General features: G+C 38.5%; 1 protein-coding gene across 1 annotated transcript in view; it reads right to left on the bottom strand.

Moving 5' to 3' along the window:
* Nucleotides 1-11,703, bottom strand: part of RAPGEF6 (Rap guanine nucleotide exchange factor (GEF) 6) — a 213,525-nt gene that overhangs the window by 112,799 nt on the left and 89,023 nt on the right. The window contains exons 7-8 of the mRNA XM_012657631.1: nucleotides 9,928-10,059; nucleotides 735-912 (exon numbers count right to left, since the gene is read on the bottom strand). Coding sequence (XP_012513085.1) covers nucleotides 735-912; nucleotides 9,928-10,059 — 310 coding nt within the window. The remainder of the gene's footprint in view (nucleotides 1-734; nucleotides 913-9,927; nucleotides 10,060-11,703) is intronic.

The following is an 11,703-nucleotide window of genomic DNA, read 5'->3' as shown; positions in this document are numbered from 1 at the left end:
TAAAAAATATATATATTTTTCAAGCTAGGGACATAAAATATATGATTGTTAAACATAACTCGAAAGTTTTAAAAAAGCTAATTCATAGACAATGGACATTGTTGAATTGTGTTTTAAATGTCTTATGAACGTGAAGGCTTAAAGTAGTTTAATGCAATAAAAGCTTTTGTTTTATCAATCATGGCAGCCAGCCTCAAAGATGGCTCTCGATGATTCCTGCCTCCTGATATTCATGTCCTTGTACAGTCCCTACCGTATCGTATCAGGGTTGCTCAGTGTGACAAACAGAATTTGGCAGAAGTGATGTGTCGCTCTTGAATCCGGATCATAAAAGACATCGTAGCATCTGCTTTATTCTCTCTTGGATTACTTGCTTTGGGGGAAGCCACTGCCGTGTTGTAAAGCAGCTCACGGAGAGGCCCACGCAAAGAGGAGCTGAGGGAACTGTGCCAAGAGCCATGCGAGCAGTCATCTTGGACACAGATCTCCAGCTCCAGCCAGCGAAGACTCGGATGACTGCATCCCCCTGTTGGTATCGTGACTACAGCCTCCTGAGAGATACTGAGCCAGAACCACCCAGCTAAGCTGCTCCTGAATTCCTGACCCATAAAAACTTAGAGATAAATGCATTATATGTTGTTTAAAGCCATTAAATTTTGGAGTAATTTGTTATGTGGCAATAGGTAATTGCATAAAAGTTACAAATTCTTATTGTGAACGGATGTATTTCTTACCAATGTCATCATCAGTTTTGTCTGCGGGCTCTTTTTCAAGACATTCTCGAACAAGATCTCGCCCCTGCAATGGATCTGTTCGATCAATTTCTTCATCTTCCTCTTCTTCATCCTCAGAATCAACAGGTCCTTCTGGAAGACGTGTTAAATCTACATCTCCTACCTCACTCTCCGTAGCCTACAGAAATAAATCTTGATCACTTATCATGTTAAAAATATCATGTCATAGTTTGAATTAATTAAATCTACCCCTTCCTTACAAAATATTATAAAGAATTAGGCAACGCTGCACACTGTATCAAAAATATAATGAAATGATACATATTTTAAAAAGGTTTCTTTCTGCTCAAAATACAAGCTCATCATTCCACAGTTGGGGATTGCTGTTCCTCTCCCTCTTAAACCCAGAGATTCCAGTGGGGAACAATATCGGGTTCCCTGGCTATGTAACGTAAGGTAGAATGGCTCCTCCAGATTTTTATATGTAATTGGAGCTGGAAGCAGAGCATCGTTTTTTCTCTGGTTGCTGAACTGGAAAAATGTTGAGAGTAGACAACAATCTGTAGCCACATGAAAATGCCTTTCTCTGACTGGAGAAAATTAAACCAATAGGCAGTGACAGGGGCGGGGGAATGGGGAGGAAGACACCAACGAGGAGAGGCAGACACAGAACGAGACAGAGACAGCAACAAAGCAACAGAAAGAGAGCACGCAGGACAGAGAAAGAAAGGACACAGCATATGCAGCAAAGAGCACTGGTGACAGAAAGCAGAGAAAGAGAGGAAGTAAAAATAAGCAAGCTACAGGGAGTCGAAAGACCAGAGAGAGAAAGACAAACAGGGACAGACACACCTGCAAGAATCCAGGTTCCCTGAGGCCAGCGCTTCCTCTGAGGGTCAATGAATTATCCTTTTGGCTTTTGTACATTCAAGTTAGGGCTTTGATATTGGCAACTGAAAGAGTCCCGATCTGTTTCTAAAGACTATGCCTTATACTTCCCTTGGATTTCTGCACAGCTTTAAGTAATACCTGGTTAACAATCCAGACTCACTTGAGATCTTTAAGATTAGACAAGCTGGCTCTTAAGGGTCTGTTATGGTATGAATGTTTATGTCCTCCCAAAATTCTTATGCTGAAATCCTAACACCCTTTTAAGGTGATACTACTTAGATAGATTGGGATTGGGTAATGAGAATTCTCATGAATGGGATCAATACCCTTATAGAAGCCGAAGGGAGCTCATTTGCCCCTTCCACCATGTAAAGACACAGCTAAAAAGTGCCATCTACAAATCAGAAAAATGGCCTTCACCAGACACCAAACCTGCCACTGCCTTTATCTTGAATTTTCCAGCCTTGAGAGCTGTAAGAAATAAATTTCTGTTGTTTATAAGCTACCCAGTCTATGGTATTTTGCTACAGTAGCCTGAACGGACTAAGATAGGGTCATATAGGGGCAATCCTATCTCGTGACTAACTAGTATGCTCTGAATTGCTTTCTGGCTACGAAATTTTAGGGTTTAAATGGAGAGTATTTCTGAGTAGTACATTTTTAGAACCACAAACCTGCTTGTAGGTTACAGTCCCTTTTCAAAGGCAAGTAGTCTTAATTTAAACATGTGTACATGCTAAAAAGACTAAACCTAACTTATTTACTTACACAGATTTTAATCTAAGAAACTAGTGTTCAAGAACACTAAAGCAACTTTTTATACAATTTTTCAGAATATGGAAAGGAATGGCCCTTTTCCATTTTATCAAATTTTAAGCACAATGTACATTATAAATTCAAGTTCCTAAGCTACCCTATCCTCACTAATCTGAAGTTTTCATCCCCTGACCCAGACTATTTCAACCTAGTCTCATTCCCACTTTTTGGTTTATATCTGATAAAAAGATGGATGGCTCACAACATAAAAGGCAAGATGCAATTGAGTTACAAGGACAATACAGAAGGCTTATTATCATCTGCATGACACATGAGACTTTTAAGAAGATAGCTCTTTAGGAAGAATAGAAGTCACGGGCCTAGCACTGGCAGAAGGCTATTAAAGGAACTCTCTTAGGAACACTTTAAAGCTAAATGCAAAGGAAAGAATATATTCTATTCTTATAACTGCCTTCTTATAGCTGTGTTTTTTCAAAGTAGTATAAAAAGAATGAATAAAATTACTTAAAAAAATATACTAAGCTGTTAAAATATTAAGAGTATACAAAAGGATAAGGTGACAAAATAGGAATTAATAATAAAAAATAATATTGGCCAAAAACATGCTAGGAAATAAAAAAGTCTTTTTTTTAAATTTAAAAATAAATAAACAAAAAGAACTATGTGTAGTAGAAACCAAGGTCCAAATCCTTAACTAAACAAAGGCAGCCAGGTTCCTAAGATAAAGGTAGATATGATAACCCCCAAGACTAGAAGTCACCCGCTGCATGATACTTTTGAAGACGCAGTTCCTAGACAGAAAGTTTAATTCTCTAATAACTAAATAAGAATTTTCTTTATGTAGCATCCACAATGTGCAGCATACAATAAAAACTTAACAGACATGTGAAGCTGGGAAATCTGACCTATAACCAGGAGAAGAAAAATCAATCAATATAAAGAGACCTGGGAATGACAGAGATGATAGAATTAAGAGACGAGAACTTTCAACAGTTATTATAAGTAAATTCAAGGATTTAAAAGGAAAAAACATAATGAGAGGAAAACTGGAGCATTTCAATAAGGAAACGTAAACTAGAAGAAGAGTAAACTCCAAGAAAGGGCAATAAAAACTACTCAAACTGAAATAAAGAGAGGAGGGAAAAAAACAAAAAGAAAATTTAATAGAGCTTAGAGACTTGTATGATAATATCGAAAGTTGGTACAAAAGACGTGGGTCAAAGACACTCCGTGTTCACGCATGTAGGGTACGTGGAAGATTGACCCCTAGCCTTTCAACCATTTCACCCTAGCAGCTGGTATACAGCAGAAAGATTACGATAAATGAATTAAGTCCAGGAAAATATACATATATTGGTGATAAGACTAAGACAAGTATTAAACATCTAGTGTTTTTCCTTTCCTGTCATATGAATGTGTCTCTATCTATGTGTGAATACAATTTGGTGAGGCAGACAGTCTGAGGTGATTTTCTGATGACTTGGCCTTCCTCAAATAAACTGCCAGAGGATATCCTCTTCCTGTTTGCATCTCGATAAACATGAAGCTACAACGAGGGGAACTACAGGTTGGAATTAAGAGTCACACAAACTTACAAAAACCACATTTTCAAATTTAGGGCAAGTAGTAAGCCAGAACCTTAGACTTTTGGTGCTTCTCCTTCCTGAATTCCCATTTTTACTAAATACTATTTCATTTAATCTTTTTCATGGACCGTTTAGTTCCTACGTTTCCTCTTTGTCATCCTGCTCAGGGCAAGAACCCTGTGGCATTAGTCTTTTGTAGCCATGCTGTCCAGGCCGGCCCATCCCATCATCTCAACAGCAGGGTAGGCGAGCAAAGTCAAATCTCCTTTGCCCTGGATAATGAAGTTTTAGTTAGCAGAGACTGTCTGCATTTTTTTGGAATCAATATTGGTTTCTACTTTCAAATGTAATTCAACTAAAAAAAATTTTTGGATTACTTCCTAAGTGCCAACACTGTGCTTGACTCAGCATGGGATACAAATGTAAGATACAAACTGCTCTCCATACGTTTACTCTGGTGATGAAAAATATCAAGTTTATAAATAACTATCAAAAAAAGCAGAGTGAAAAAGTGGCATGACCCAGAGAAAAAGTGCTGTGGGCTTCCAAGGAAGGAGAACACCTCTACCTGCTGGAAAAACAACAGGGACAATACGAAATGGAGCTGCAGGTGGAAGCACAGGACGGAAACACAAGGCCAGGAAAAGGCAGACACACTCAGGGAGTAGCAGGCGTGTATGTCATGAAGCAGAATACAAGCTTGACATTTTTCACCATCAGAGTAAATGTGCGGAGAGCAGAGTGAGCGAGTGAGAGTGAGGGCATGGCAGGATATAAAATGAGACTGTAGACTGTAGTTAGAAGAAAGGCTTGGAACTTGGAGTGAAGAGTGTGAATTAGATAACAGTGAGGAATTAAAGCTTTTTAAATAAGAAGTAATTAAAGTCACTGCATTCTTGCAATTTATTTCAACAGTTAAAAAAATGGCAGTCTTAAAAAAAAACAAAAACATTTTATCTAGGCCTCGGATGATATCCTTAACAGTGATATTAAAGACAGGCAGAAGAGAGTGCGAGTTGGGGCAAGGGCAGTTGAGATGACAAAGGAACACTGGCGGAAACGTGGCACCGGAGGTCTGGAGAGACGGCACCAGAGCTGTGGATCAGGGAACCGTGTTGCCACAGAGGTGGTCACTGAAGCTTTGAGATTTTTAAGAACACATTTACTTTCTACACAGAAACTAACAAAAAAGATATGTGGGGGATGAAACGTGTGCCTTGGGTTACTCAAGAATGAATTAATGAAAAGGCAAATGCTTTTGTTCAATAGTAATTCACACTATTCCAGCTCTGGGAAAACGCTGAAATCAACAGAAAAAGAAATCTAGAAAAAAGTATTCCTTATTCTCTTGAGTACTCTTTTAAGATGCATAAAATATTCTATCCAAGGCCAGGCGCAGTGGCTCACACCTATAATCCTAGCACTCTGGGAGGCCAAGGCGGGCAGATTGTTTGAGCTCAGGAGTTGGAGACCAGCCTGAGCAAGAGTGAGACCCCGTCTCTACTAAAAAATAGAAAGAAATGATCTGGACAACTAAAAACACACACACACACACACACACACATATATATATATATATAAATTAGCCAGGCATGGTGGCACATGTCTGTAGTCCCAGCTACTTGGGAGGCTGAGGATTGCTTGAGCCCTGGAATCTGAGGTTGCTGTCAGCTAGGATGACGCCACGGCACTCTAGCCTGAGCAACAGGGCCAGACTCTGTCTCAAAAAAAAAAAAAAAAAAAAATTCTATCCAAGAACACTCTAAAACCTTGATGTATACTTTTAGCTATATTTTAAGCTAATCTGATTAGAAATATATTCACACTGGAACCACGGACTTTTTTTCTTTTTTTTTTTTTTGTCAGACCGTGGTAAATACTTTATTTTGAAGTTTCTTTTCTTTTTTTATTTTTGGAGACAGTCTCACTGTGTTGCCAGGGCTAGAGTGCAGTGGCATCCTCATAGCTCACTACAACCTCAAACTCCTGGGCTCAAGTGATCCTCCTGCCTTGGCCTCCTGAGAAGCTGGGACTATAGGCTCGCACCACCATGCCTGGCTAATATTTTCTATTTTTAGTAGAGACAGAGTCTCCCTCTTGCTCAGTCTGGTCTCGAACTCCTGGCCTCAAGCAATCCTCCTGCCTTGGCCTCCCAAAGTGCTAGGATTACAGGTGTGAGCCACTGCACCCAGCCTATTTTGAAGTTTCTTTGAGAGCCAAGGGCTTTTATTTTCAAACCAGAAGACATGGAAACCCTCAAGAAGGAAAACAGCCACACGATTGGCCATATAAAATGGTGTAAACAGTTTTCCTGTTAAGAACTGCTGTTAGGATACATCCCTTCTCTCTTCCCCCCAGTTCTCCAAATTAAAAATACTTGTATCACTTTGCAAGGTGTTGCTTATACTGTTACAGGCTAGGTGTTCACTTTTAATATCTCTTCAATGCTTAAATTCAGACAACCAGAAAAATCACTTCAACTGTCCCTGGCTAAGATATCTATATACGTTGGCAATGTACAACCTGTGACTAGAGGGTGTATTCAGAGCTTTACAGGGACTCCAGAGGAATCCTGAGGTTAAGACAAATACCAAGGATCCAATACTAACAACTCTTCTTCCCTTTAAGTTCTAAGAATCTGACTGGAACACACACACACAAACACAATTTGGTTGGGTGATATTATTTACCTTAGCCATGAATTTATTTTTTTAATTGTAGTTCTAGAAATCTTGTATTTTGGGGGTTTATTTTTACCAACCTACTATTAATCTGTTTGTATTCCTTTTATCCTCTAGTAATTATGCCTTTAATCTTTTCCCACAATTTTTTTCAACTTTTATTTTTAACTGTACACTCTATTTACATCCTTAAGATTAATAATGTTTATTTAAGAACATAATAAAAATTACCCACAAACTTACCACCAGTAGAAAAACACTGTTACCAACTGGTGCTCTTGAACTCAGATTTACATTCTGTGTATACAAATATAAAATATATATAAGTATGTAGATATGTGTGTATATACTTATTTATTTCCAACATCTTTTGTTTAAACTACATGATCCCATTTACATGACCTTACAGAAAAAGCAAACCTGTAAGGGCAGAAAAAGAGACTGTGGTTTCCAAGGGCCAGGGGTCAGAAGAGGGGTCACATGGGTACTTTCTAGGGTGATGGAAATGTTCTATGTCTTGATGTAAGCTACACTAGAGAGGGCAAATTTTATTATATGTAAATTATACAACAGTTAACATAAAACACACATACACACACATACAATTAATGATACAGGAGGCAGATCTGAGAAGATGTGGTGCTGAACGCAATGACTGAAGGAGGAGAGCCAATGGTAACTTTCAGGCTGCTGGGGTGTGAAAAGGTGCTGTCTTCAAAACCTTGTAATACGCACAACCGGCAAGGATGCCTGTCTACAGTCTGTCCAATCTGACAATGAATCTCTTATAAAGTAGAATGCATTTTAGAGAGTGCTACTGAGGAAGGAAAACGTACAGAAGGTTGGAAGCAGGACAGTCACATGCAGCGCCATGGTCCTGCAACAGAATACCTCCAAACACCACCAGTAAGGTCTACTCCGGCCCCAGCTTCAGGCTGGCTAGCTAATAGGCGGGCAATCTGCAGATGCTAATATTAAGTATAGTGCTTCAGAAACTCCTGCATCATCTTTGCAAAGATATAGGAATCATTTGTGTACAGATCATCTTCTACTTCACAGTAAAGCATTTGACCTTTCCAAGTGACCTTAATCTCCACTTGTGTACTATCCTTTGTTCCCTTCTCGCACAATGATCCAGAGCACTGCTCCTTGCTCAAAAAAGTGGACCACATCTGGCTTAGAAATGTAAATATCCCAGTGACACCAGCTTCCTATAATCTGTCAACACAACATCTCCATGTAGTCTCTCTTAGCAAGGTCCAGACATTACCACTCATCCTCAGAGAAATCTACAGCCAAATCCCTGAACTTCAATGATCCAGGGTTAGTCTTCCTCAGGATTCCTTTCCTGGAAAAACAGAGTCCAGAGAAGCCACAGCTCTACTTTGATTTTGAGGTGTGCAACAACTTTTACTTCTTATACAAGATATTTCTTTTGGGGAGGGGCAGAATGCATGGAGCCCAACAATTACATGAACATAGTAAGTGGCCCCAGATCCACTGCACTGTTTTTAACTTTTAAAAAAATACTCTTTTTTTCTGGCTACTATAAAATGGTGAACAGGTAGAACTGCTTGTTCTCTATACTGTATAATGGCAAAAAAAGGAGATGTAGACACCCATAGCAATGAAAATTGGGAAAAGCCACATAGAAACCAAAAAAATGGCAGTTGTCTTTTTTTCATCTTGTATCTGCCTGCAAACTTCCCTTAACAGAAGAAGGCTGATTTTCCAAAATACCTGAATGTGGATAACTCTGTAGAACCACAGTCTAAAATGTTTTCCTCAGACAACAATGACACTACTTTTACAGATCTGTGCTATATGGTAGCGACTTGCCACGTGTGGCTATTAGCACTAGAAATATGGCTAGTCTCAACTGAGAAGTGCTATAAACTCTGGCTTTTGAAGACAGTATGAAAAAGGAATGCAAAGTAACCCATTTATAATAATCAATGTTAAGACATTGATTACACGTTAAAATTATAATAATTGGATATATTGTGCTAAATAAATTACTAAATTAATTTTATATTTCCTTTTACTTTTTTTTTTGAGACAGAGTCTTGCTCTGCTGCCCAGAATGCAGAATGCAGTGGTGTTGTCATAGCTTAAGACAACCTCAAACTCCTGGGCTCCAGTGATCCTCCTGCCTCAGCCTCCTGAGTAGTTGGAACCACAGGCGCATGCCACCACACCCAGCTAATTTTTCTATTTTTTGTAGAGACACAGGGTCTCGTTCTTGCTCAGGCTAGTCTTGAACTCCTGGCCTCAAGCAATGCTCCCGCCTCAGCCTCCCAAAGTGCTATGATTATAGGCGTGAGCCATTACGCCTGGCCTCCTTTTACTTTTTATAACGTGGCTACTAGAAAATTTAAAATTGAGTATGTGGTTCACGTTAAATTTCTGCTAGACAGCCCTGGAATAAATGGTACATTTGAATTCTTGAACAAACCAACCGTCAATGTCATGCATCCGCTAGTTATTTTATTAGAAGTGCTCTATATCCATGATCTCTGACAAAATCAACCACTGGGCTCTAGGGTATAAAGCACCACACCGCAGGGGAACTGTTCTCCAAGTCTTACGCTAAAGAAAACATCACACAAGTTCCACTACCTGGATCCTGAAACAGACTGCATTGGCCTGAACCTAACTTGGGTTCAATCTTAGTAGGATTGTTGAGGATTCTCTCAGTTTATGGGTCTTCCTAGAGCCTTCTCCCTACAATTAAAACGATCACTGAAGAGCTCTATAGGTTTGACAAATTGTTCCTATTGGGTTTTTAAAAATGGAAAAGTCTGTAAATATACTATTTAATTTGCCACTTATTCATGTTATACAATAGAGGCTTTGTAATGCAAAAGCAGTTCTAATTTTCCTCACGACTTCCAATTATAGAAGATGCATCCATTATAATAAAAATCTGCCTTTTTATAAGTTTAAGTTCAGCTGTTTCAAGAACCTTTTTTTAACCAAAGCAGGCATTATATATTAATATGGATTCACCTGGATAAAAGAAATGAAAGTGAACACCATATCCATCGCTGGACCAAACTTAATCATTTTTAAAAGACAGATCATTTAATTTGGCTTACAAATTTGAAACAGCATATAAAGCATATTTTTCCATAGGACTTATGCTTGACTTTCATACCCAAATTAAAAGATATGTGACCATCTAAGGCACAAGCAAGGGATACCTGGCACAATAAAAAAGTCATATGCACAGCACAAAAACTTCTAAGGTATTATTACCTGATAGATATCAGATAAACTGCTGCTCCCAGAGTCACTGGCAATGCTACAACCAGACTGACTAGAAGACACATGAGTCACTTGAGGATGAGGGTTGTCTGTGAGGTGCATCTTGGTAAGATCAGCCGGAAGCTGAAGAAAAAAATAGTTTAAGTTATTCTAAATGTCAAACTTTACCTTTTTAAAAGTTCTTGGTACACTGTAACTTCTGCAACACATTTTTGTTTTATGTACACTGCTGTGCAACCTCATTTCTAACCTAAATTTTCCATTCTTAGCAAAAATCTTTTGAAATTATAATAACCAATTGTACTCTCTGAAACTATTAGACAAGCCTATAGTGGTAAACCCACTAAACTCAAAAAAGACTGCAATTACTAATGGTATTTCAGAAGAAAAGCTCAGCCCCTTCTTCCCTTCCCTAATAATAATATCAGCTGTTTCCACTGTACGAGATAGGAATGCTATTAAAACACACACACACACACACACACACACACACACACACACCCGCCCCCCGACCCACCCCTTCTAATACAAAACGGTGGCTAATACCAGGATAAAACAGCAATTATCTTGCTGTCTGCTGGCAGCAAGACTTGAGACAAGTAACAAATTGACTATATTTAATATTCCAAGAAATAGTGTACACAATTTTACACTTGATATGGCATTAATTTGTAGTTGGCCCCTGAAAGCTTTATTAGTCATCAAAATGATTTAATGAATGCCTGTGCTAGGTACAGCGATACAAGAAACACCAGAAGGAAATGACTCCACCACCCCATCTTTAATGTGGCTACACTCTTACCAGTGATACAGGTTGTTCAATACATTTCGAACCATAAAATAAAACAGACATCTCATAGAATAAATGCTACAGGAGTTAAGATAAGAAACAAACACTGTGTTCCCGTGTACTTAAAGTTTTACACAGGAGGTATGCTTATATATTTTCCAAATAATTTCTCTGCAACCTGCTATTCAGAACCATTAAGAAAAATCAATTTAATTTTTAAAACAGGGTTTCTCATTACTTTATTATAGGAAAACATTAAAGAAACACACACAGTGTAAATTAAATATACTCTAAAGGGGAAAACAGCCAAGTCTGAATTATATTATCTCAAGAGGGTTACTGTAATTACGAAAACCACACACAAAGAAAATACATCACAACACAAAATTCCCCTGCTGATAATGGTGGGTTAGGTAATTCGGATGAATTCTATCACTAAGATAAACAGAAAACCTGGATATACACATATATACACACAAACTACACACACGGTATCTGAGCTTTGAGGTTGCTTGTACTCCTAAGAATATTTTCGAACCCTGAAGAGGAGGCCGATAGGCTGAGAAGCACTTCTGAAAGCCACTGGCTAAAGGCAGAAAAGCTAAATCCCAAGGGCTAGAACGGAAGGGCCATATTTAGACTGGGACCCTGGAGAGTAAATTACACCCCAAGAGTAAATGTGACCAAATGTAAATTAATACCGATTTTAGAATCACCTCACAATACCTGATGCTGGATTAAGGTTATACAGGATTGCTAGTGCTTCCAGGCAACTGTTAGAAGAAACACAACTCCTCATTACAGGAAAAAATCATCCCAGCCCTCAAATTATTTTAAAAATTTTGCATATGCAACATCCTCTATTCAAATAAAACCAGACATATATAAGGAGACAAGATGGCACTGATGAAAACTAGGAGAAATAATAAACTCTAGAAACAGAGAACCTTTAAGTAATGGAGTTAATCAGACTCTAA

The sequence above is a fragment of the Propithecus coquereli genome, unplaced genomic scaffold (genome assembly GCF_000956105.1).
Source record: "Propithecus coquereli isolate 6110/MARCELLA unplaced genomic scaffold, Pcoq_1.0 Scaffold553, whole genome shotgun sequence".
NCBI classification, from domain to species: domain Eukaryota; kingdom Metazoa; phylum Chordata; class Mammalia; order Primates; family Indriidae; genus Propithecus; species Propithecus coquereli.
Note: the sequence above shows the minus strand (reverse complement) of the source record. Positions and strands in the feature narration are given on the sequence as shown.